The 27,756-nt window shown below is 49.7% G+C and overlaps 1 protein-coding gene across 1 annotated transcript in view; it reads right to left on the reverse strand.

Annotated features, from left to right (window-relative positions):
- The window catches only part of LOC147092195 (cobalamin binding intrinsic factor-like), a 39,948-nt gene extending 13,050 nt beyond the window's left edge, over positions 1-26,898 (reverse strand). Inside the window, exons 1-4 of the mRNA XM_085975566.1 lie at positions 26,769-26,898; positions 15,160-15,309; positions 8,384-8,539; positions 1,442-1,611 (exon numbers count right to left, since the gene is read on the reverse strand). Coding sequence (XP_085831692.1) covers positions 1,442-1,611; positions 8,384-8,539; positions 15,160-15,309; positions 26,769-26,898 — 606 coding nt within the window. The remainder of the gene's footprint in view (positions 1-1,441; positions 1,612-8,383; positions 8,540-15,159; positions 15,310-26,768) is intronic.
- Between the last annotated feature and the right edge of the window lie 858 nt (positions 26,899-27,756).

A 27,756-nucleotide genomic window follows, 5' to 3' on the forward strand; every position in this document is an offset into this window, starting at 1 on the left:
GTGGTGAACCTGTGGAATTCTCTACCACAGAAGGCTGTGGAGGCCAAGTCACTGAATATATTTAAGAAGGAGATCGATAGATTTCTAGACACAAAAGGCATCAAGGGGTATGGGCAGAGAGCGGGAATATGGTATTGAGATAGAGGATCAGCCATGATCATATTGAATGGCGGAGCAGGCTCGAAGGGCCGAATGGCCGACTCCTACTCCTATTTTTCCATGTTTCTAAGTTTACGTAGTCCTCACAACTTACTGTCCCATCTAGCATTGTGTCATCAGCAAACTTGGATACATTGCCCTCGGTCCCTTCATCTAAGTCAGTGATGTAGATTGTGACTAGCTGAGGCCCAAGCACTGTTCCTTGCGGCACCCCACAAGATACACCCTGCCAACCCGAAAATGACCCCTTTATTCCTACTCTCTGTTCTCCATCCGTTACCCAATCCTCAATCCCTGGATTATTAGGCCAGGAACATGACCACTACACGACCGTACCCTCAAGTGGCAACTAGTGGACTGGGCAATACATGCCGGCCTTGCCAGCGACGTCTACGTCCCAAGAATGAATGAATAGATGGGTTGGTGAGATGGGCAGAACAGTGGCAAATGGAATTTAACCCTGAAAAGTGTGAGGTGATGCATTTTGGGAGGACTAACAAGGCAAGGGAATACACAGTGAATGGTTGGACCCTAGGAAGGACAGAGGATCAGAGGGACCTTGATGTGCATGTACATAGATCCCTGAAGGCAGCGGGACAGGTAGATAAGGTGGTTAAAAAGGCATATGGGATACTTGCCTTCATTAGCCGAGGCATAGAATATAAGAGCAGGGAGGTTATGATGGAGCTGTACAAAATGGCTAGTTAGGCCACAGCTGGAATACTGTGTGCAGTTCTGGTCACCACACTATAGGAAGGATGTGATTGCATTGGAGAGGGTGCAGAGGAGATTCTCCAGGATGTTACCTGGGCTGGAGCGCTTCAGCTATGAAGGGAGACTGGACAGGCTGGGGTTGTTTTCCTTAGAGCAGAGAAGGCTGAGGGGGGACCTGATTGAGGTGTACAAAATTATGAGGGGCATAGATAGGGTAGATAGAAAGGAACTTTTCCCCTTAGTAGAGGGGTCAATAACCAGGGGGCATAGTTTCAAGGTAAGGGGCAGGAGGTTTAGAGGGGATTTGAGGGAAAAACTTTTTCACCCAGAGGGTGGTTGGAATCTGGAACTCACTGCCTGAAAGGGTGGTAGAGGCAGGAGCCCTCACAACATTCAAGAAGTATTTAGATGAGCACTTGAAACACCATAGCATACAAGGATACGGACCAAGTGCTGGAAAATGGGATTAGAATAGACAGGGCTTGATGGCCGGCGCGGACACGATGGGCCGAAGGGCCTCTTTCTGTGCTGTATAACTATGACTCTTTGAAACTGGAATGAGCCTTACCTGGACCGCAAGCCCAGTTGTGTTGAGTGCTCCGATTGTCCCGTCACTTTGAACCTTTTCAAGGATCTGGGCAATTAGCTTCTGCAACGCCCTCTTAATCCGGGGAGTGACATATTGGCAGCTTTCAAGGCTGAGACATCTCAAAGCAAGGGCAGCCATCGCCAGGGTGTCTAGGAGGCAAGCAATCGTGGTAATTGTAAAAACAAAATTACACAGATGTACATCAATATATGTCAAGCATTTCACAACTGCCACACTTGGTTAGACCACACTTGGAGCACTGTGCACAGTTCTGGTCTGCATATACCTTGATTAGACCACACTTGGAGCACTGTGCACAGTTCTGGTCTCCATATACCTTGATTAGACCACACTTGGAGCACTGTGCTCAGTTCTGGTCTCCATATACCTTGGTTAGACCACACTTGGAGCACTGTGCACGGCTCTGGTCTCCGTATACCTTGGTTAGACCACACTTGGAGCACTGTGCACAGTTCTGGTCTCTGTATACCTTGGTTAGACCACACTTGGAGCACTGTGCACAGTTCTGGTCTCCGTATACCTTGGTTAGACCACACTTGGAGCACTGTGCACAGTTCTTACCTCCACATGCCTTGGTTAGACCACACTTGGAGCACTGTGCACAGTTCTGGTCTCTGTATACCTTGGTTAGACCACACTTGGAGCACTGTGCACAGTTCTGGTCTCCATATACCTTGGCTAGACCACACTTGGAGCACTGTGCACAGTTCTGGTCTCCATATACCTTGATTAGACCACACTTGTAGCACTGTGCATAGTTCTGGTCTCCATATACCTTGGTTAGACCACACTTGTAGCACTGTGCATAGTTCTGGTCTCCATATACCTTGGTTAGACCACACTTGGAGCACTGTACAGAGCTCTGGTCTCCATATACCTTGGTTAGCCCACACTTGGAGCACTGTGCACAGTTCTGGTCTCCATATACCTTGTTTAGACCACACTTGGAGCACTGTGCACAGTTCTGGTCTCCGTATACCTTGGTTAGATCACACTTGGAGCACTGTGCACAGTTCTTGTCTGTGTATACCTTGGTTAGATCACATTTGGAGCACTGTGCACAGTTCTGGTCTTCATATACCTTGGTTAGACCACACTTGGAGCACTGTGCACAGTTCTGGTCTCCATATACCTTGGTTAGACCACACTTGGAGCACTGTGCTCAGTTCTGGTCTCCATATACATTGGTTAGACCACATTTGGAGCACTGTGCACAGTTCTAGTCTCCATATACCTTGGTTAGACCACATTTGGAGCACTGTGCACAGCTCTAGTCACCATATACCTTGGTTAGACCACACTTGGAGCACTGTGCACAGTTCTGGTCTCCCTTTACCTTGGTTAGACCACACTTGGAGCACTGTGCACAGTTCTGGTCTCTGTATACTTTGGTTAGACCACACTTGGAGCACTGTGCACAGTTCTGGTCTCCATATACCTTGGTTAGCCCACACTTGGAGCACTGTGCACAGTTCTGGTCTCCCTTTACCTTGGTTAGACCACACTTGGAGCACTGTGCACAGTTCTGGTCTCTGTATACTTTGGTTAGACCACACTTGAAGCACTGTGCACAGATCTGTTCTCCGTATACCTTGGTTAGACCACACTTGGAGCATTGTGCTCAGTTCTGGTCTCCGTATACCTTGGTTAGACCACACTTTAGAGCATTGTGCACAGTTCTGGTCTCTGTATACCTTGGTTAGACCACACTTGGAGCACTGTGCACAGTTCTGGTCTCCATATACCTTGGTTAGACCACACTTGGAGCACTGTGCACAGTTCTGGTCTCTGTATACTTGGTTAGACCACACTTGGAGCACAGTGCACAGTTCTGGTCTCCATATACCTTGGTTAGACCACACTTGGAGCACTGTGCACAGTTCTGGTCTCTGTATACCTTGGTTAGACCACGCTTGGAGCACTGTGCGCAGTTCTCGTCTCTGTATACCTTGGTTAGACCACACTTGGAGCACTGTGCACAGTTCTGGTCTCCATATACCTTGGTTAGACCACACTTGGAGCACTGTGCACAGTTCTGGTCTCTGTACACTTTGGTTAGACCACACTTGGAGCACTGTGCACAGTTCTGGTCTCCATATACCTTGGTTAGACCACACTTGGAGCATTGTGCACAATTCTGGTCTCTGTATACCTTGGTTAGACCACACTTGGAGCACTGTGCACAGTTCTGGTCTCTGTATACCTTGGTTAGACCACACTTGGAGCACTGTGCACAGTTCCGGTCTCCATATACCTTGGTTAGACCACACTTGGAGCACTGTGCACAGTTCTGGTCTCCATATACCTTGGTTTGACCACACTTGGAGCACTGTGCACAGTTCCGGTCTCCGTATACCTTGGTTAGACCACACTTGGAGCACTGCACAGTTCTGGTCTCCATATACCTTGGTTAGACCACACTTGGAGCACTGTGCACAGTTCTGGTCTCTGTATACCTTGGTTAGACCACATTTGGAGCACTGTGCACAGTTCTGGTCTCTGTATACCTTGGTTAGGCCACACTTGGAGCACTGTGCACAGTTCTGGTCTCCGTATACCTTGGTTAGACCACATTTGGAGCACTGTGCACAGTTCCGGTCTCCGTATACCTTGGTTAGACCACACTTGGAGCAATGTGCACAGTTCTGGTCTCCGTTTACTTTGGTTAGACCACACTTGGAGCACTGTGCACAGTTCTGGTCTCCGCATACCTTGGTTAGACCACACTTGGAGCACTGTGCACAGTTCTGGTCTCTGTATACCTTGGTTAGACCACATTTGGAGCACTGTGCTCAGTTCTGGTCTCTGTATACCTTGGTTAGACCACACTTGGAGCACTGTGCACAGTTCTGGTCTCCGTATACCTTGGTTAGACCACACTTGGAGCACTGTGCACAGTTCTGGTCTCCGTATACCTTGGTTAGACCACACTTGGAGCACTGTGCACAGTTCTGGTCTCTGTATACTTTGGTTAGACCACACTTGGAGCAATGTGCACAGTTCTGGTCTCTGTATACCTTGGTTAGACCACACTTGGAGCACTGTGCACAGTTCTGGTCTCTGTATACCTTGGTTAGACCACACTTGGAGCACTGTGCACAGTTCTGGTCTCTGTATACCTTGGTTAGGCCACACTTGGAGCACTGTGCACAGTTCTGATCTCCATATACCTTTGTTAGACCACATTTGGAGCACTGTGCACAATTCTGGTCTCCATATACCTTGGTTGGACCACACTTGGAGCACTGTGCACAGTTCTGGTCTCCATATACCTTGGTTAGACCAAACCTGGAGCACTGTGCACAGTTCTGATCTCCATATACCTTGGTTAGACCACATTTGGAGCAATGTGCACAGTTCTGGTCTCTGTATACCTTGGTTAGACCACACTTGGAGCACTGTGCACAGTTCTGGTCTCTGTATACTTTGGTTAGACCACACTTGGAGCACTGTGCACAGTTCTGGTCTCTGTATACTTTGGTTAGATCACATTTGGAGCACTGTGCACAGTTCTGGTCCCTGTATACCTTGGTTAGACCACACTTGGAGCACTGTGCTCAGTTCTGGTCTCTGTATACTTTGGTTAGACCACACTTGGAGCACTGTGCACAGTTCTGGTCTCTGTATACCTTGGTTAGACCACGCTTGGAGCACTGTGCACAGTTCTGGTCTCTGTATACTTTGGTTAGACCACACTTGGAGCACTGTGCACAATTCTGGTCTCTGTATACCTTGGTTAGACCACACTTGGAGCACTGTGCACAGTTCTGGTCTCTGTATACCTTGGTTAGACCACACTTGGAGCACTGTGCACAGTTCTGGTCTCTGTATACCTTGGTTAGACCACATTTGGAGCACTGTGCACAGTTCTGGTCTCCATAAACCTTGGTTAGACCACACTTGGAGCACTGTGCACAGTTCTGGTCTCCATATACCTTGGTTAGACCACACTTGAAGCACTGTGCACAGTTCTGGTCTCTGTATACCTTGGTTAGACCACATTTGGAGCACTGTGCACAGTTCTTGTCTGTGTATACCTTGGTTAGATCACATTTCGAGCATTGTGCTCAGTTCTGGTCTCTGTATACCTTGGTTAGACCACACTTGGAGCACTGTGCACAGTTCTGGTCTCCACATTATAAAATGCATATCGAGGCACTGGAGAAGATGCAAAAACGATTTACTAGAATTATACCAGAACTGAGAGGTTATAACTGTCAGAAAAGGTCATTATAATAATCGGGAAAGTCTGAACAGGCTGGGGCTCTTTTCTCTAGAAAAGAGAAGACTGAGGGGGGACCTGATCGAGGTCTTAAAAATTATGAAGGGTTTGATAGGGTAGACGTAGAGAAGATGTTTCCACTTGTGGGCGAGACCTGAACTAGGGGCCATCAATATAAGATCGTCACTAATAAATCCAATAGGCAATTCAGGAGAAACTTCTTTACCCAGAGAGTGGGGAGAATGTGGAATTTGCTCCCACAGGGAGTGGTTGAGGCGATTGGTATAGATTAATTTAAGGAGAAGATCGATGAGCACATGAGGGAGAAAGGAATAGAAGGATATGTTGATGGGGTGAGGTGAAGAGGGGTGGGAGGAGCCTCGAGTGGAGCATGAACCAGCTGGGCCGAATGGCCTGTTTCTGTGCTGTAAAAATGGACCGTATATTCTGATGTCCCTACGGGTGTGTGTACAGGCTGTGTATACATCCGTAGGGACATCGGAAGTGCCAGTTTCAGACATAGAGTCATAGAGTTATACAGCACAGAAAGAGGCCCTTCGGCCCATCGTATCCGCGTCAGCCATCAAGCCCTGTCTATTCTAATCCCATTTTCCAGCACTTGGTCCGTAGCCTTGTATGCTATGGCCTTTCAAGCGCTCATCTAAATGCTTCTTGAATGTTGTGAGGGTTCCTGCCTCTACCACCCTTTCAGGCAGTGAGTTCCAGATTCCAACCACCCTCTGGGTGAATTTTTTTTCCTCAAATCCCCTCTAAACATCCTGCCCCTTACCTTGAAACTATGCCTCCTGGTTATTGACCCCTCTACTAAGGGGAAATGTTCCTTTCTATCTACCCTATCTATGCCCCTCATAATTTTGTACACCTCAATCAGGTCCCCCCTCAGCCTTCTCTTCTCTAAGGAAAACAACCCCAGCCTGTCCAGTCTCTCTTCATAGCTGAAGCACTCCAGCCCAGGTAACATCCTGGTGAATCTCCTCTGCACCCTCTCCAATGCAATCACATCCCTCCTATAGTTTGGCGACCAGAACTGCACACAGTATTCCAGCTGTGGCCTAACTAGCGTTTGTACAGCTCCATCATAACCTCCCTGCTCTTATATTCTATGCCTCAGCTAATGAAGGCAAGTATCCTATATGCCTTTTTAACCACCTTATCTACCTGTCCTGCTGCCTTCAGGGATCTATGTACATGCACACCAAGGTCCCTCTGATCCTCTGTGCTTCCTAGGGTCCTACCATTCCCCTGCCTTGTTAGTCTTCCCAAAATGCATCACCTCACACTTTTCAGGGTTAAATTCCATTTGCCACTGTTCTGCCCATCTGACCAACCCGTCTATATCGTCCTGTAGACTGAAGCTTCCCTCCTTGCTATTTACCACTCCACCAATTTTCGTGTCACCTGCGAACTTACTGATCATACCTCCTACATTCATATCTAAATCATTAATGTACACTACAAACAGCAAGGGACCCAGCACCGATCCCTGCGGTACACCACTGGACACAGGCTTCCAGTCACAAAAACAACCTTCGACCATCACCCTCTGCCTCCTGCCACTAAGCCAATTTTGGATCCAATGTGCCAAATTGCCCTGGATCCCATGGGCTCTTACCTTTTTGACCAGTCTCCCATGTGGGAATTTGTCAAAAGCCTTACTGAAGACCATGTAGACTACATCAACTGCACTACCCTCATCCACACACCTATTCACCCCTTCGAAAAATTCAATCAACTTGGTTAGATATAATCTCCCCCTGACAAAGCCATGCTGACTATTCTTGATTAATCCTTGCCTCTCCAAGTGGAGACTAATTCTGTCCCTCAGATTTTTTTCCAATAATTTCCCTAACACTGATGTTAGGCTCACTGGCCTGTAATTCCCTGGTTTATCCCTACTACCCTTCTTGAACAATGGTACTACGTTAGCTGTCCTCCAGTCCTCTGGCACCTCCCCTGTGGCCAGAGAGGTTCTGAAAATTTGTGTCAGAGCCCCTGCCATCTCCTCCCTTGCCTCACACAGCAGCCTGGGATACATCTCGTCCGGGCCTGGGGATTTATCCACTTTTAAGCCCGCTAAAACTCTGAGTGAAGGGGGTGGTGAACCTATGGATTTCCACATCTCCTCATCTCAGTCCTAAATGTCCTACCCCGTATCCTGAGACCCCTCATTCTAGACCCCTCCCAGCCAGGGGAAACATCCTCCCTACATCCAGTCTGTCTAGCCCTGTCAGAATTTTATACGTTTCAATGACATACCCTCTCATTCTTCTAAACTCTAGTGAATACAGGCCTAGTCGACCCAATCTCTCCTCGTATGACAGTCCTGCCATCCCAGGAATCAGTCGGGTGAACCTTCGTTGCACTCCCTCTATGGCAAGTATATCCTTTCTTAGGTAAGGAGACCAAAACTGCACACAGTGCTCCAGGTGTGGTCTCACCAAGGCCCTGTACAACTGTAGTAAGACATCCTTGCTCCTGTACTCGAATTCTCTTGCAATGAAGGCCAACATACCATTTGCCTTCCTAACTGCTTGCTGCACCTGCATGTTTGCTTTCAGTGACTGGTGTACAAGGACACCCAGGTCTCTCTGTACATCAACATTTCCCAATCTAGCACCGGAAGGCGCTGTAGAAATGCAAGTTATTCCTCAACTCACCGACGGGATAGGAAAACCCTTCCACAACGGACAGCTCCAGGGCGGAGTAGAGCATCTTCTCGATGATCTCGGTGTGAAGGCAGATGGAAGCTTTACAAAGGGCAAGGACAGCCAGGCTAATCTCATAGTAGTCCGTGAAGGGGCGGCCTTTTGCATCTGTCGGGAAAAATACAGCTCAATTCACCGTGACAGCAACAGCTTGCATTTATGTAGCGCCTTTAACGTAGTAAAACGTCCCAGGGCGCTTCACAGGAGCGATTATCAAACAGAATTTGACACCGAGCTGCACAAGGAGATATTAGGGCAGATGACCAAAAGCTTGGTCAATAAGGTAGGTTTTAAGGAGCGTCTTAAAGGAGGAGAGGTAGCGAGGCGGAGAGGTTTAGGGAGGGAATTCCAGAGCTTGGGGCCCAGGTGGCTGAAGGCACGGCCGCCAATGGTGGAGCGATGGAAATCGGGGGATGCGCAAGAGGCCGGAATTGGAGGAGGGGTTGTAGGGGCTGGAGGAGGTTACAGAGATAGGGAGGGTTGTAGGGGCTGGAGGAGGTTACAGAGATAGGGAGGGTTGTAGGGGCTGGAGGAGATTACAGAGATAGGGAGGGTTGTAGGGGCTGGAGGAGGTTACAGAGATAGGGAGGGTTGTAGGGGCTGGAGGAGGTTACAGAGATAGGGAGGGTTGTAGGGGCTGCAGTAGGTTACAGAGATAGGGAGGGTTGTAGGGGCTGGAGGAGATTACAGAGATAGGGAGGGTTGTAGGGGCTGGATTAGGTTACAGAGATAGGGAGGGTTGTAGGGACTGGAGGAGGTTACAGAGATAGGGATGATTGTAGGGGCTGGAGGAAGTTACAGAGGTAGGGAGGGTTGTAGGGGCTGGAGGAGGTGAGAGAGATATGGAGGTTTGTTGGGGCTGGATTAGGTTACAGAGATAGGGAGGGTTGTAGGGACTGGAGGAGGTTACAGAGATAGGGATGATTGTAGGGGCTGGAGGAGGTTACAGAGATAGGGAGGGTTGTAGGGGCTGGGGTAGGTTAGAGAGATAGGGAGGGTTGTAGGGCTGGAGGAGGTTACAGAGATAGGGAGGGTTGTAGGGCTGGAGGAGGTTACAGAGATAGGGAGGGTTGTAGGGGCTGGTGGAGGTTACAGAGATAGGGAGGGTTGTAGGGGCTGGAGGAGTTTACAGAGATAGGGAGGGTTGTAGGGGCTGGAGGAGGTTACAGAGATAGGGAGGGTTGTAGGGGCTGGGGTAGGTTAGAGAGATAGGGAGGGTTGTAGGGCTGGAGGAGGTTACAGAGATAGGGAGGGTTGTAGGGGCTGGTGGAGGTTACAGAGATAGGGAGGGTTGTAGGGGCTGGAGGAGTTTACAGAGATAGGGAGGGTTGTAGGGGCTGGAGGAGGTTACAGAGTTAGGGAGGATTGTAGGGCTGGAGGAGGTTACAGAGATAGGGAGGGGTTGTAGGGGCTGGAGGAGGTTACATAGATAGGGAGGGTTTTAGGGGCTGGAGGTGGTTAGAGAGATAGGGAGGGTTGTAGGGGCTTGGGGAGGTTACAGAGATAGGGAGGATTGTAGGGCTGGAGGAGGTTACAGAGATAGGGAGGAGTTGTAGGGGCTGGAGGTGGTTACAGAGATAGGGAGGGTTGTAGGAGCTGGAGGTGGTTACAGAGATAGGGAGGATTGTAGGGCTGGAGGAGGTTACAGAGATAGGGAGGGGTGTAGGGGCTGGAGGAGGTTAGAGAGATAGGGAGTGTTGTAGGGGCTGGAGGAGGTTACAGAGATAGGGAGGGGTGTAGGGGCTGGAGGAGGTTAGAGAGATAGGGAGTGTTGTAGGGGCTGGGTGAGGTTACAGAGATAGGTAGGGTTGTAGGGGCTGGAGGAGGTTACAGAGATAGGGAGGGTTGTAGGGCTGGAGGAGGTTACAGAGATAGGGAGGGTTGTAGGGGCTGGAGGAGGTTACTGAGATAGGGAGGGGTGTAGGGGCTGGAGGAGGTTACAGAGATAGGGAGGGTTGTAGGGGCTGGAGGAGGTTACTGAGATAGGGAGGGGTGTAGGGGCTGGAGGAGGTTACAGAGATAGGGAGGGGTGTGGCGAGGCCTTGGAGGGATTTGAAATCAAGGATTTGAATTTTTAAAATCTGTGCAAATAGGATCACCGTGTTGGGCGTTGAGTGGGGGAGGTGGGATGGAGCAGTGTAACTGAGGAGGATGTTTGTGTTTTTGGCAGAATCCTACTGAGCACAAGGGTGACCCATTCCCATGAAATTCCCTACCATTTCCCAAGCAGAAAGTGGGCAATAAAGCGAGCCTTGGCAGTAACACTCGCAGCCTGAGAATGATTCAATAAAAGTTTCCCAGGAACAAGAGTAAATGATAGGGTCACACCTGATGTCATAGAATTGTAGAACCATAGATTCGTCCATAAGAACATAAGAAATAGGAGCAGGAGTCGGCCATTCGGCCCCTCGAGCCTGCTCCGCCATTCAATGAGGTCATGGCTGATCTTCTGCCTCAACTCTCTTCACCGGCCCTATCGCCATATCCCTTGATGCCTTTACTAGTCAGAAATCCATCGACTTCTGTTTTGAATATACCCAATGACTGAGCCTCCACAGCCCTCTGGGGTAGAGAATCCCAAAGATTCACCACCCTCTGTGTGAAGAAATTTCTCCTCATCTCAGTGATGTTCCCGATGACCGGGGAGTCCAGAACCAGGGGTCACAGTCTAAGGATAAGGGGTAAGCCATTTAGGACAGGGATGAGGAGGAATTTCTTCACCCAGAGAGTGGTGAACCTGTGGAATTCTCTACCACAGAGGGCGGTGGAGGCCAATTCATTAAATATATTCAAGAAGGAGTTAGATATATTTCTTAAGGCTAAAGGGATCAAGGGATATGGGGAGAAGGCAGGGACAGGGTACTGAATTTGGATGATCAGCCATGATCGCATTGAATGGCGGAGCAGGCTCGAGGGGCCGAATGGCCTACTCCTGCTCCTATCTTCTATGTTTCTATGTCCTGAATGGCCGACCCTTTATCCTGAGGCTGTGGCCCCTGGTTCTAGACTCCCCGGCCAAGAGAAACATTCTCCCAGCATCCACCCTATCAAGCCCTATACTAATTTTGTAAGCTTCAATGAGACCCCCTCTCATTCTTCTGAATTCAAGAGAATACAGATCTGGTTTACTCAATCTAGAGAGAAACTGTTTCCAATGACTGAACGATCGATAACCAGAGGGCACAGATTTAAGGTGATTGGCAAAGGAACCTGAGGCGACATGAGGATAAACTTTTTTACACAAAGCGTGGCTAAGAATTGGAATGCATTGTCTGATAGGGCAGTGGAAACAGATTCAATAGTAGCTTTCAAAAGGGAAATTGGATAGTTGAAGGCGAAAACATTGCAGGGATATGGGGAAAGAGCGGGAGTGTGGTACTGACCGGCTCTTCGAAAGAGCCGGCGCAGACTCGATGGGCCGAATGGCCTCCTTCTTTGCTGTACAGGAGGTTGGAGTATAAGAGGAAAGAAGTCTTGTTGCAACTGTACAGGGCTTTGGTGAGACCACACCTGGAGTACTGAACACAGTTTTGTTCTCCTTACTTGCCTTAGAGACGGTGCAACAAAAGTTCACGAGATTGATTCCTGAGATGAGAGGGCTGTCCTACGATGAGAGATTGTGTAGAATGGGCCGATACTCTCTGGAGTTTAGAAGAATGAGAGGTGATCTCATAGAGTCATAGCGGCACAGAAGGAGGCCATTCGGCCCATCGAGTCCGTGCCGGCCCTCTGTAGAACAATCCAGTCAGTCCCATTCCCCCGCTCTATCCCCGTAGCCCTGCAAGTTTATTTCCCTCAAGTGCCTATCCAGTCTCCCCTTGAAAACATTGAGTGTCTCCGCTTCCACCACTTCCGTCGGCAGCGAGTTCCAGGTCCTCACCACTGGCTGCGTAAAAAAGTTTTTCCTCACGTCCCCCCTGTATCTCTCACCCTTAAACCTTAAATCTGTGTCCCCTAGTCCTTGTACCATCAACTAGTGGGAACAGCCTTTCCCCGTCTAGCCTATCCAAACCCGTCATAATCTTGTACACCTCTATCAAATCACCCCTCAACCTCCTTTGCTCTAATGAAAACAAATCCAGCTTCTACAACCTGTCCTTGTAGCTAAGATCCCCCATCCCCAGAACCATTCTGGTAAATCTCCTCTGCACCCTCTCAAGGGCCTTCACATCCTTCCTAAAGTGTGGTGACCAGAACTGGACCCAATACTCCAGTTGTGGCCTAACCAGTGCTTTATAAAGGTTCAGCATAACTTTAGTACTCAATACCTCTATTTATGAAGCCCAAGATCCCAGAGGAGAGAAATTCGGTATCGCCCTGTTTGGGGCACAATTATCGGCCGGGCGCAAAGTTTAGCGCCTGGCGCTAATTATTGCCTCCGACGGCAAACTTGGCTTTTATCGCCCCTGGAGGTGATTGGAGCGCTAAATCGGGCGCTTCACACCTGTCTTAAGGTGCAAAGGCTGAGGAGCGAGGCGCTACCTCAGAGCGCTGGCGAAGCTCAGGTGATGTCAGTCAGCAATGGAACACAGACACACTAACGCCGGCCAGTTCTTAAAGGGGAGTTCTGACGAATGGTCATCGACCTGAAACGTTAACTCTGTTTCTCTCTTCACAGATGCTGCTTGACCTGCTGAGTTTCTCCAGCATTTTCTGTTTTTATCTTAAAGGGGAGGGTCGATCTTGCTCTCCATCCACACCCTGCTCATTGCAGCCTTGAATCTCGGCCTGGAGAGACCTGTACATCAAATCTGCTGGAAAGAACAATGGAGAGGCCCAGGGAAAGAGCTCAGAGTGCAGCCCCCACAGTCTCTTCTAAATCGATACAAGGAAGGGCAAATCAAAATGAACCTGCAAAGTGCTGCTCAGTCCCCAAAACTCCTTCACACAGCGTTGAATCTCTCCAGAAGTCTCTCTCTCTCTCAGGATGCGTGGTGCAAAAATGTCACCAACAAAAAAAGGCAGGAAGCGGTCGCCTTTAAATAGCGCTCCCCCAGTCCCTTCCTGACTGCAAAACGCTCCCCTCAACCTGTTGTTGCTAGCGGCAGGCGGTAAGGCAGGGGGTGTCACTCAATATCCGGTCCGGGGCGCTACCGGGGCGTTGCGCACTCGACTGATGTCACGATCTGCGGGCGCAGGAGATCATGGCGGTAGTGTTTAGCACCGCCGCAAAATGTCTAGTTAATTTCATGAGCGGCGCAAACATCGCCGCGCCCGTGCGCTGGTTGCTTTGCGCCCCATTAGCTCCCTCTTAAAGTGCTAACGGGAGGCACAAATCAACTGAATTTTTCCCCCTATAAGCTTTGCTAACCACTCTCTCAGTATGTCCCGCCACCTTCAGGGACCGGTGCACATTAACTCCCAGGTCCCTCTGTCCCTGCACACTCTTTAAAGCTGTGCCATTAAGTGTATATTGCCTCTCCCTGTTCCTTCTGCCAAAATGCATCACCTCACACTTCTCTGTATTAAATTCCATCTGCCACTTGTCTGCCCATTCTGCTAGCCTTTCTATGTCCTGTTGCAGTCGATTGGTATCATCATCACTATTTACCACACCCCCAAGTTTGGTGTCATCGGCAAATTTAGAAATTCTACTCTGTATTCCAATATCCAGGTCATTTATATATATATCTCATTGAAATGTATAACATTCTTAGACAGCTAGCCAGGGTAGATGCTGAGAGGCTGTATCCACTGGTTTGAGAGTCTAGAACTTTTCTTTTATTTGTTTACGGGATCTGGGCATCGCTGGCAAGGCCAGCATTTATTGCCCATCCCTAGTTGCCCTCGAGAAGGTGGTGGTGAGCCGCCTTCTTGAACCTCTGCAGTCCGTGTGGTGAAGGTGCTCCCACAGTGCTGTTAGGGAGGGAGTTCCAGGATTTTGACCCAGTGACGATGAAGGATCGGCCGATATACTTCCAAGTCAGGATGGTGTGTGACTTGGAGGTGGTGGTGTTCCCATGTGCCTGCTGCCCTTGTCCTTCTAGGTGGAAGAGGTCGCGGGTTTGGGAGGTGCTGCCGAAGAAGCCTTGGCGAGTTGCTGCAGTGCATCTTGTAGATGGTACACACTGCAGCCACGGTGCGCCGGTGGTGGAGGGAGTGAATGTTTAAGGTGGCGGATGGGCTGCCAATCAAGCGGGCTGCTTTGTCCTGGATGGTGTCGAGCCTCTTGAGTGTTGTTGGAGCTGTACTCATCCAGGCAAGTGGAGAGTATTCCATCACACTCCTGACTTGTGCCTTGTAGATGGTGGAAAGGCTTTGGGGAGTCAGGAGGTGAGACACTCACCGAAGAATACCCAGCCTCTGACCTGCTCTTGTTGCCACAGTATTTATGTGGCTGGTCCAGTTAAGTTTCTGGTCAATGGTGACCCCCAGGATGTTGATGGTGGGGGATTCGGCAATGTTAATACCGTTGAATGTCAAGGGGTGGTGGTTAGACTCTCTCTTGTTGGAGATAGTCATTGCCTGGCACTTGTGTGTTACTTGCCAGTTATCAGTCTGAGCCTGAATGTTGCCCAGGTCTTGCTGTATGCGGGCACGGACTGCTTCATTATCTGAGGAGTTGCGAATGGAACTGAACACTGTGCAACCATCAGCAAACATCCTCACTTCTGACTCTATGATGGAGGGATAGTCCAGGAGCTGGTCTTAACCTGAGGGTGAAAGGTCAGGGTCTGACCAGTTTAGGAATTTGACGTGACTGATCAAAACTGGGTTTATTTCCTCACCTATGTGCAGAATGTCCATCTTAAGCTTCTCCATAAGTAGCACCAGCAGGTTAACCCTCCTGCCATCGACCACAACATGCACTGGATCCTCACAGGAAGCCACGAGGGCCATTGTATACAAGGCTACAGTGCCGGAAGAAAACTCGGTTCCTGTTTCCAAAAGATAAAATACAGGAAGACATTAATGGAGTTGCAGAACGGGCGTGCAGTTGGCAAAACAAACCTCAATATAGATAAGTGCGAGGGATAATACTGCGATGGGCAAAAGAACCAGAGGGGACGTGAGGAAAAACCGTTTTTACGCAACGGATGGTTAGGATGTGGAATGCGCTGCCTGATAGGGCGGTGGATACAGTTTCAATAGTAGCCTTCAAAAGGGAATTGGAGAAATACTTGAAGGAGAAAAAATATTGCAGGGCTATGGGGAAAGAGCGGGGGAGGAGTTGGGGCGGACTGGATTGCTCTTGGCAAGAGCCAGCACTGACTCGATGGGCCGAATGGCCTCCTTCTGTGCCCGTACTATTCTATGATTCAGTGAAGACAGGAGACAGGAAGCAGAGGGTAATGGTTGACGGGTGTTTTTGTGACTGGAAGGCTGTTTCCAGTGGGGTTCCGCAGGGCTCAGTACTGGGTCCCTTGCTTTTTGTGGTATATATCAACGATCTAGACTTGAATATATGATTAAGAAGTTTGCAGATGATACTAAAATCGGCCGTGTGGTTGATACTGAAGAAGGGAGCTGTAGACTGCAGGAAGATATCAATAAATTGGTCAGGTGGGCAGAACAGTGGCAAATGGAATTCAATCCGGAGAAGTGTGAGGTAATGCATTTGGGGAGGGCTAACAAGGAAAGGGAATACACATTAAATGGTAGGACACTGAGTAGTGTAGAGGAACAAAGGGACCTTGGAGTGCATGTCCACAGATCCCTGAAGGTAGCAGGCCAGGTAGATAAGGTGGTTAAGAAGACATACGGAATGCTTGCCTTTATTAGCCGTGGCATAGAATACAAGAGCAGGGGGGTTATGCTTCAACTGTATAAAACACTAGTTAGGCCTCAGCTAGAGTACTGCGTGCAGTTCTGGTCACCACATTACAGGAAATATGTGATCGCACTAGAGAGGGTACAGAGGAGATTTACAAGGATGTTGCTGGGAGTAGAGAATCTTAGCGATGAGGAAAGACGGGATAGACTGGGTCTGTTTCCCTTGGAACAGAGGAGGCTGAGGGGAGACCTTATTGAGGTGTATAAAATTATGAGGGGCCTGGATAAAGTAGATAGAAAGGACCTATTTCCCTTAGCAGAGGGGTCAAAAACCAGGGGGCACAGATTTAAAGTAATTGGGGGAAGGCTTAGAGGGGATTTGAGGGGAAATTTCTTCACCCAGAGGGTGGTGGGGGTCTGGAACTCACTGCCTGAAAGGGTGGTAGAGGCAGGAACCCTCATCACATTTAAAAAGTACTTGGATGTGCACTTGGGATGCTCTAACCTGCAGGGCTACGGACCAAGAGCTGGGAAGTGGGATTAGGCTGGATAGCTCTTTGTTGGCCGGCGCGGACACGATGGGCCGAAATGGCCTCCTTCCGTGCTGTAACTTTCTATGATTCTATGATTCTTTTTGAGGATGTAACTGGTAGAATAGATAAGGGAGAACCAGTAGATGTGGTGTATTTGGACTTTCAGAAGGCTTTTGATAAGGTCCCGCATAAGAGATTAGCGTGTAAAGTTAAGGCACATGGGATTGGGGGCAAGGTATTGACTTGGATAGAGAACTGGTTGGCAGACAGAAAGCAAAGAGTTGGCATAAACAGGTCTTTTTCCGAGTGGCAGGCAGTGACTAGTGGGGTACCGCAGGGATCGGTCCTAGGATCCCAGCTATTCACAATATATATTAATGATCTAGACAAGGGAACTAGATGTAATATCTCCAAATTTGCAGATGACACAAAGCTGGGTGGGCGTGTGTGCTGTGAGGAGGATGCCGAGAAACTCCAGGATGATTTGGACAGGTTGGGTGATTGGGCAAAAGCATGGCAGATGCAATATAACGTGGATAAATGTGAGGTTATCCACTTTGGTGGCAAAAACAGAAAGGCAGATTATTCTCTGAATGGCAATAGATTGGGAGAAGGGGAAGTGCAACAAGACCTGGGTGTCCTTGTGCACCAGTCGCTAAAGGTAAGCATGCAGGTGCAGCAGGCGGTTAAGAAGGCAAATGGTATGTTGGCCTTCGTAGCGAGAGGGTTTGAGTACAGGAACAAGGATGTCTTGCTGCAGTTGTACAGGGCCTTGGTGAGACCACATCTTGAGTATTGTGTGCAGTTTTGGTCACCTTATCTGTGGAAGGATGTTCTTGCGAAAATTCACCAGGCTGATACATAGGATGGTAGGAATGACGTATGAAGAGAGATTGGGTCGATTGGGCTTATACTCACTGGAGTTTAGAAGAATGAGAGGGGATCTCATTGAAACTTATAAAATTCTGACAGGACTGGACAGACTAGATGCAGGAAGGATGTTCCTGATGGCGGGAGAGTCCAGAACCAGGGGTCACAGTCTAAGGATAAGGGGTAAGCCATTTAGGACTGAAATGAGGAGGAATTTCTTCACCCAGAGAGTGGTGAACCTGTGGAATTCTCTACCACAGAAGGCGTTGGAGGCCAATTCATTAAATATATTCAAGAAGGAGTTAGATATATTTCTTAAGGCTAAAGGGATCAAGGGATATGGGGAGAAGGCAGGGACCGGGTACTGAGTTTGGATGATCAGCCATGATCGCATTGAATGGCAGAGCAGGCTCGAGGGGCCGAATGGCCGACTCCTGCTCCTATCTTCTATGTTTCTATGAATACATTTTGGCAGGAAGAATAAGGAGGTCACATACTCCCTGGAAAATAAGAGTCTGAATGGGGTAGAGGAACAGAGGAACCTGGGGGCACAGATGCACAGGTCACTAAAAGCAGTGACGCAGTTTAATAAGGCAGTAAAATAAGCAAACTAAGCACCGGGGATCATTTCTAGAGCGATAGGACAGAAGAGCAGAGCGTTTATATTAAAAGTGGAGCACTGTGCTCAGTCCCGGTCTCTGTATACCTTGGTTAGACCACACTGGGAGCACTGTGCTCAGTCCCGGTCTCTGTATCCCTTGGTTAGACCACACTTGGAGCACTGTGCACAGTTCTGGTCTCCATATACTTGGTTAGACCACACTTGGAGCGCTGTGCACAGTCCCGGTCTCCATATACCTTGGTTAGACCACACTTGGAGCACTGTGCACAGTCCCGGTCTCCATATACCTTGGTTAGACCACACTTGGAGCACTGTGCACAGTCCCGGTCTCCATATACCTTGGTTAGGCCACACTTGGAGCACTGTGCACAGTCCCGGTCTCTGTATACCTTGGTTAGACCACACTTGGAGCACTGTGCACAGTCCCGGTCTCTGTATACCTTGGTTAGACCACACTTGGAGCACTGTGCACAGTTCTGGTCTCTGTATACTTTGGTTAGACCACACTTGGAGCATTGTGCACTGTTCTGGTCTCCATATACCTTGGTTAGGCCACACTTGGAGCACTGTGCACTGTTCTGGTCTCCATATACCTTGGTTAGACCACACTTGGAGCACTGTGCACAATTCTGGTCTCCATATACCTTGGTTAGACCGCATTTGGAGCACTGTGCACAGTCCCGGTCTCCATATACCTTGGTTAGACCACACTTGGAGCACTGTGCACTGTCCCGGTCTCCATATACCTTGGTTAGACCACACTTGGAGCACTGTGCACAGTCCCGGTCTCCATATACCTTGGTTAGACCACACTTGGAGCACTGTGCACAGTCCCGGTCTCTGTATACCTTGGTTAGACCACACTTGGAGCACTGTGCACAGTCCCGGTCTCTGTATACCTTGGTTAGACCACACTTGGAGCACTGTGCACAGTTCTGGTCTCTGTATACTTTGGTTAGACCACACTTGGAGCATTGTGCACTGTTCTGGTCTCCATATACCTTGGTTAGGCCACACTTGGAGCACTGTGCACTGTTCTGGTCTCCATATACCTTGGTTAGACCACACTTGGAGCACTGTGCACAATTCTGGTCTCCATATACCTTGGTTAGACCGCATTTGGAGCACTGTGCACAGTCCCGGTCTCCATATACCTTGGTTAGACCACACTTGGAGCACTGTGCACTGTTCTGGTCTCCATATACCTTGGTTAGACCACACTGCGAGCACTGTGCTCAGTTCTGGTCTCTGTATACCTTGGTTAGACCACACTTGGAGCACTGTGCTCAGTTCTGGTCTCCATATACCTTGGTTAGACCGCATTTGGAGCACTGTGCACAGTTCTGATCTCCATATACCTTGGTTAGACCGCACTTGGAGCACTGTGCACAGTTCTGGTCTCCATATACCTTGGTTAGACCACACCTGGAGCACTGTGCACAGTTCTGGTCTCTGTATACCTTGGTTAGACCACACTTGGAGCACTGTGCACAGTTCTGGTCTCCATATACCTTGGTTAGACCACACTTGGAGCACTGTGCACAGTTCTGGTCTCCATATACCTTGGTTAGACCACACTTGGAGCACTGTGCACAGTTCTGGTCTCCATATACCTTGGTTAGACCACACTTGGCGCACTGTGCACAGTTCTGGTCTCCATATACCTTGGTTAGACCACACTTGGAGCACTGTGCACTGTTCTGGTCTCCATATACCTTGGTTAGACCACACTTGGATCACTGTGCACAGTTCTGGTCTCTGTATACCTTGGTTAGACCACACTGGGAGCGCTGTGCACAGTTCTGGTCTCCATATACCTTGGTTAGACCACACTTGGATCACTGTGCACAGTCCCAGTCTCTGTATACCTTGGTTAGACCACACTTGGATCACTGTGCACAGTCCCGGTCTCTGTATACCTTGGTTAGACCACACTTGGAGCACTCTGCCCAGTTCTGGTCTCCATATACCTTGGTTAGCCCACACTTGGAGCACTGTGCACAGTTCTGGTCTCCGTATACCTTGGTTAGCCCACACCTGGAGCACTGTGCACAGTTCTGGTCTCCATATACCTTGGTTAGACCACACTCGGAGCACTGTGCACAGTTCTGGTCTCCATATACCTTGGTTAGACCACACTTGGAGCACTGTGCACAGTTCTGGTCTCAATATACCTTGGTTAGACCACACTTGGAGCACTGTGCACAGTTCTGGTCTCTGTATACCTTGGTTAGACCACACTTGGAGCACTGTGCACAGTTCTGGTCTCTGTATACCTTGGTTAGCCCACACCTGGAGCACTGTGCACAGTTCTGGTCTCCATATACCTTGGTTAGACCACACTTGGAGCACTGTGCACAGTTCTGGTCTCCATATACCTTGGTTAGACCACACTTGGAGCACTGTGCACTGTTCTGGTCTCCATATACCTTGGTTAGACCACACTTGGAGCACTGTGCACAGTTCTGGTCTCCATATACCTTGGTTAGACCACACTTGGAGCATTGTGCACTGTTCTGGTCTCCATATACCTTGGTTAGACCACACTTGGAGCACTGTGCACAGTTCTGGTCTCCATATACCTTGGTTAGACCACACTTGGAGCACTGTGCACTGTTCTGGTCTCCATATACCTTGGTTAGACCACACTTGGAGCACTGTGCACTGTTTTGGTCTCCATATACCTTGGTTAGACCACACTTGGAGCACTGTGCACAGTTCTGGTCTCCATATACCTTGGTTAGACCACACTTGGAGCACTGTGCACAGTTCTGGTCTCTGTATACCTTGGTTAGACCACACTTGGAGCACTGTGCACAGTTCTGGTCTCTGTATACCTTGGTTAGCCCACACCTGGAGCACTGTGCACAGTTCTGGTCTCCATATACCTTGGTTAGACCACACTTGGAGCACTGTGCACAGTTCTGGTCTCCATATACCTTGGTTAGACCACACTTGGAGCACTATGCACTGTTCTGGTCTCCATATACCTTGGTTCGACCACACTTGGAGCACTGTGCACAGTTCTGGTCTCCATATACCTTGGTTAGACCACACTTGGAGCACTGTGCACTGTTCTGGTCTCCATATACCTTGGTTAGACCACACTTGGAGCACTGTGCACAGTTCTGGTCTCCATATACCTTGGTTAGACCACACTTGGAGCACTGTGCACTGTTCTGGTCTCCATATACCTTGGTTAGACCACACTTGGAGCACTGTGCACAGTTCTGGTCTCCATATACCTTGGTTAGACCACACTTGGAGCACTGTGCACTGTTCTGGTCTCCATATACCTTGGTTAGACCACACTTGGAGCACTGTGCACAGTTCTGGTCTCCATATACCTTGGTTAGACCACACTTGGAGCACTGGGCACAGTTCTGGTCTCTATATACCTTGGTTAGACCACACCTGGAGCACTGTGCACAGTTCTGGTCTCTGTATACTTTGGTTAGACCACACTTGGAGCACTGTGCACAGTTCTGGTCTCCATATACCTTGGTTAGACCACACTTGGAGCACTGTGCACTGTTCTGGTCTCCATATACCTTGGTTAGACCACACTTGGAGCACTGTGCACAGTTCTGGTCTCCATATACCTTGGTTAGACCACACTTGGAGCACTGGGCACAGTTCTGCTCTCTATATACCTTGGTTAGACCACACTTGGAGCACTGTGCACAGTTCTGGTCTCCATATACCTTGGTTAGACCACACTTGGAGCACTGTGCACTGTTCTGGTCTCCATATACCTTGGTTAGACCACACTTGGAGCACTGTGCACAGTTCTGGTCTCCATATACCTTGGTTAGACCACACTTGGAGCACTGTGCACTGTTCTGGTCTCCATATACCTTGGTTAGACCACACTTGGAGCACTGTGCACAGTTCTGGTCTCCATATACCTTGGTTAGACCACACTTGGAGCACTGTGCACTGTTCTGGTCTCCATATACCTTGGTTAGACCACACTTGGAGCACTGTGCACTGTTCTGGTCTCCATATACCTTGGTTAGACCACACTTGGAGCACTGTGCACAGTTCTGGTCTCTGTATACCTTGGTTAGACCACACTTGGAGCACTGTGCACAGTTCTGGTCTCTGTATACCTTGGTTAGCCCACACCTGGAGCACTGTGCACAGTTCTGGTCTCCATATACCTTGGTTAGACCACACTTGGAGCACTGTGCACAGTTCTGGTCTCCATATACCTTGGTTAGACCACACTTGGAGCACTGGGCACTGTTCTGGTCTCTATATACCTTGGTTAGACCACACCTGGAGCACTGTGCACAGTTCTGGTCTCTGTATACTTTGGTTAGACCACACTTGGAGCACTGGGCACAGTTCTGGTCTCTATATATCTTGGTTAGACCACACTTGGAGCCCTGTGCACAGTTCTGGTCTCCATATACCTTGGTTAGACCACACTTGGAGCACTGGGCACAGTTCTTGTCTCTATATACCTTGGTTAGACCACACCTGGAGCACTGTGCACAGTTCTGGTCTCTGTATACTTTGGTTAGACCACACTTGGAGCACTGTGCACAGTTCTGGTCTCCATATACCTTGGTTAGACCACACTTGGAGCACTGTGCACTGTTCTGGTCTCCATGTACCTTGGTTAGACCACACTTGGAGCACTGTGCACAGTTCTGGTCTCCATATACCTTGGTTAGACCACACTTGGAGCACTGGGCACAGTTCTGGTCTCCATATACCTTGGTTAGACCACACTTGGAGCACTGTGCACAGTTCTGCTCTCTGTATACCTTGGTTAGACCACACTTGGAGCACTGTGCACAGTTCTGCTCTCTGTATACCTTGGTTAGACCACACTTGGAGCACTGTGCACAGTTCTGGTCTCCGTATACCTTGGTTAGACCACACTTGGAGCACTCTGCACAGTTCTGGTCTCCATATACCTTGGTTAGACCACACTTGGAGCACTGTGCACAGTTCTGGTCTCCATATACCTTGGTTAGACCACACTTGGAGCACTGTGCACAGTTCTGGTCTCTATATAACTTGGTTAGACCACACTTGGAGCACTGTGCACAGTTCTGCTCTTCCTATTATAAAAAGCACAGAGAGGCACTGGAGAAGGAGCAACAAATGTTCACTAGGATGATCCCAGGAAAGATTGAACGGGCTGGGGCTCTTTTCTCCAGAAAACAGAAGGCTGAGGGGTGACCTACTAGAGTTCTTCATGATTATGAAAGGTTTTAATAGGGGAGATGTAGAGAAGATGTTTCCACTTGTGGGCGAGCCCAGAACTAGAAGCCATAAATATAAGATCGTCACTAATAAATTCAACAGGGAATTCAGGAGAAATCTCTTTCCCCAGACAGTGGTGAGAATGTGGAACTCGCTGCCACAGGGAGTGGTTGAGGCGAATAGCAGAGATGCATGTAAGGGAAAGCTGGATAAACACATTAGGGAGAAAGGAGTAGAAGGTTATGTTGATGGGGTGAGATGAAGAGGGGTGGGAGGAGGCTCGTGTGGACGATAAACACCGGCACGGAGCAGTTGGGCCAAAAGGCCTGTGGCTGTGCTGTAAGTACTTTGTAATACAAGATTAAATATATCTATGTAAACAGTCACGCTGTAATTATGCTCGCCCACCACTGGTGGCACTGTAGCCCCACAGTCTTCTTGTTTCTTAGCCAGTTACTACATAGAATCACATCGAGTCTACAACACAGAAACTGGCTGTTCGGCTCAAAAGGTCCATTCCGGTGTTTATGCTCCACACGAAACTCCTCCCACCCCTCATCACCTCACTCTATCAATATATCCTTCTACTCCTTCCTCCCTCGTGAGCTTATCGAGCTACACTCCCAGCCATCAACCAACACCACTTTCCAAATGGCTGTGAGCTTTGGTATTCAACCCTCCCTATCTCTGTAATCTCCTCCAGCCCTGACAACTCTCCCTATCTCTGTAACCTCCTCCAGCCCCTACAACACTCCCTATCTCTGTAACCTCCTCCAGCCCCTACAACCCTCCCTATCTCTGTAACCTCCTCCAGCCCCTACAACACTCCCTATCTCTGTAACCTCCTCCAGCCCTACAACCCTCCCTATCTCTGTAACCTCCTCCAGCCCCTACAACCCTCCCTATCTCTGTAACCTCCTCCAGCCCTACAACACTCCCTATCTCTGTAACCTCCTCCAGCCCCTACAACCCTTCCTATCTCTGTACCCTCCTCCAGCCCCTACAGCCCTCCCTATCTCTGTAATCTCCTCAGCCCCTACAACCCTCCCTACCTCTATAACCACCTCCAGACCTACAACCCTCCCTATCTCTGTAACCTCCTCCAGGCCCTGCAACCCTCCCTATCTCTGTAACCTCTTCCAGCCCTATAAGCCGCACAGAACTCTCTAGCGTCCTCTAACCCTAAAGCCTCTGACAGTGCAGCGCTCCCTCAGTACTGCCCCTCCGACAGTGTGGCGCTCCCTCAGTACTGCCCCTCCGACAGTGCGGCACTCCCTCAGTACTGCCCCTCCGACAGTGCAGCGCTCCCTCAGTACTGCCCCTCCGACAGTGTGGCGCTCCCTCAGTACTGCCCCTCCGACAGTGCGGCGCTCCCTCAGTACTGCCCTTCCGACAGTGCAGCACTCCCTCAGTACTGCCCCTCTGACAGTGTGGCGCTCCCTCAGTACTGCCCCTCCGACAGTGCGGCGCTCCCTCAGTACTGCCCCTCCGACAGTGCAGCGCTCCCTCAGTACTGCCCCTCCGACAGTGCGGCGCTCCCTCAGTACTGCCCCTCCGACAGTGCGGCGCTCCCTCAGTACTGCCCCACCGACAGTGCGGCACTCCCTCAGTACTGCCCCACCGACAGTGCGGCGCTCCCTCAGTACTGCCCCTCCGACAGTGCGGCGCACCCTCAGTACTGCCCCTCCGACAGTGCGGCACTCCCTCAGTACTGCCCCTCCGACAGTGCGGCGCACCCTCAGTACTGCCCCCTCCGCCAGTTTTTTTTTATTCATTGATGGGATGTGGGCGTTGCTGGCTAGGCCTGCATTTAGTGCCCATCCCTAATTGCCCTTGAGAAGATGGTGGTGAGCCGCCTTCTTGAACCACTGCAGTCCATATGGTGTAGGTACACTCACAATGTTGTTAGGAAGGGAGTTCCAGGATTTTGGCCCAGCGACAGTGAAGGAACGGCGATACAGGTCCAAGTCAGGATGGTGTGTGGCTTGGAGGGGAACTTGTCGGTGGTGATGTTCCCATGCGCCTGCTGCCCTTGTCCTTCTAAGTGGTAGAGGTCGCGGGTTTGGAAGGTGCTGTTGAAGGAGCTTTGGCGAGTTGCTGCAGTGCATCTTGTAGATGGTACACACTGCAGCCACAGTGCGCCAGTGGTGGAGGGAGTGAATGTTGAAGGTGGTGGATGGAGTGCCAATCAAGCGGGCTACTTTGTCCTGAATGGTGTCGAGCTTCTTGAGTGTTGTTGGAGCTGCACTCATCCAGGCAAGTGGAGAGTATTCCATCACACTCCTTACTTGTGCCTTGTAGATGGTGGAAAGGCTTTGGGGAGTCAGGAGGTGAGACACTCGCCGCAGAATTCCCAGCCTCTGGCCTGCTCTTGTAGCCACAGTATTTATATGGCTGGTCCAGTTCAGTTTCTGATCAATGGTAACCCCCAGGATGTTGATAGTGGGGGATTCAGCGATGGTAATGCCATTGAATGTCAAGGGGAGATGGTTAGAGTCTCGCTTGTTGGAGATGGTCATTGCCTGGCACTTGTGTGGTGCGAATGTTACTTGCCACTTGTCAGCCCAAGTCTGAATGTTGTCCAGGTCTTGCTGCATATGGACACGGACTGCGTCAGTATCTGACGCATCTCGAATGGTGCTGAACAGTGTGCAATCATCAGTGAACATCCCCACTTCTGACCTTATGATGGAGGGAAGGTCATTGATGAAACAGCTGAAGATGGTTGGACCTAGGACACTGCCCTGAGGAACTCCTGCAGTGATGTCATGTGATTGAGATGAATGACCTCCAACAACCACAGCCTACTTCCTTTGTGCTAGGTATGATTCCAACCAATGGAGAGTTTTCCCCTTGATTCCCATTGACTTCAGTTTTGCTAGGGCTCCTTGATGCCACACTCGATCAAATGCTGCCTTGATGTCAAGGGCAGTCACTCTCACCTCACCTCTTGAGTTCAGCTCTTTTGTCCATGTTTGGACCAAGGCTGTAATGAGGTCAGGAGCTGAGTGGCCCTGGCGGAACCCAAACTGGGCGTCAGTTAGCAGGTTATTGCTGAATAAGTGCCGCTTGATAGCACTGTCGACAACACCTTCCATCACTTTGCTGATGATTGAGAGTAGACTGATGGGAAGGTAATTGGCCGGGTCGGATTTGTCCTGCTTTTTGTAGACAGGACATACTTGAGCAATTTTCCACATTGCCGGGTAGATGCCAGTGTTGTAGCTGTACTGGAACAGCTTGGCAAGGGGTGCAGCTAGTTCTGGAGCACAAGTCTTCAGTACTATTGCCAGCGCTCCCTCAGTACTGCCCCATTATTCTTAGATTCGAGCCCGTGCAGTGCGCCCACACACACACACAAACACACACGAGTTCCTACCATTCTCTACCACCATCTTCTTCAGTTGCCGCAGTATCTTCCCCTCCATTGACAGGTCATGCTCGCTGGCCAGACGCAGTGCAATCAGTACACTGGGCTCCGGCGAATTCTGGTCCATGGACCTCAACATTGCTCGGAGGATGGGGGTCACCAGCCACCTCTCCTGGACAGGGGCCTCTGAAAGAAAGAAACACCTCACAATTAACAACATAAGAACATAAGAAATAGGACGCGCTTCCTTTGAAACTGGCATGGAGGTGGGTTGGGGGGATTTTGGGATTTTAAACCCCCACACGCCTCCAATCCCGCCTCCATGGCCCAATGAAAATCCAGCCCATAGAGTACAAAAGCCAGGAGATAATGCAAAATCTTTATAAAACACTAGTTCGCCCCAAGCTGGAGTATTGTGTCCAATTCTGGGCACCATATTTTAGGAAGGACGTGAAGGCTTTGGAGAGAGTACAGATGATATTTACTGGAATGGTACCAGGGATGAGGGACTTCAGTTACGTGGAGAGACTGGAGAAGCTGGGATTGTTCTCCTTAGAGCAGAGAAGGTTAAGGGGAGATTGACCAGAATGGTACCAGGGATGAGGGACTTCAGTTACGTAGAGAGACTGGAGAAGCTGGGGTTGTTCTCCTTAGAGCAGAGAAGGTTAATGGGAGATTGACCAGAATGGTACCACGGGATGAGGGACTTCAGTTACGTGGAGAGACTGGAGAAGCTGGGATTGTTCTCCTTAGAGCAGAGAAGGTTAAGGGAGAGATTGACCAGAATGGTACCAGGGATGAGGGACTTCAGTTACGTGGAGAGACTGGAGAAGCTGGGATTGTTCTCCTTAGAGCAGAGAAGGTTAAGGGGAGATTGACCAGAATGGTACCAGGGGATGAGAGACTTCAGTTACGTGGAGAGACTGGAGAAGCTGGGATTGTTCTCCTTAGAGCAGAGAAGGTTAAGGGGAGATTGACAAGAATGGTACCAGGGATG

The sequence above is a fragment of the Somniosus microcephalus genome, unplaced genomic scaffold (genome assembly GCF_052327205.1).
Source record: "Somniosus microcephalus isolate GS21.2 unplaced genomic scaffold, FLI_Smic_1.0 unresolved_chr2, whole genome shotgun sequence".
Classification (NCBI taxonomy): domain Eukaryota; kingdom Metazoa; phylum Chordata; class Chondrichthyes; order Squaliformes; family Somniosidae; genus Somniosus; species Somniosus microcephalus.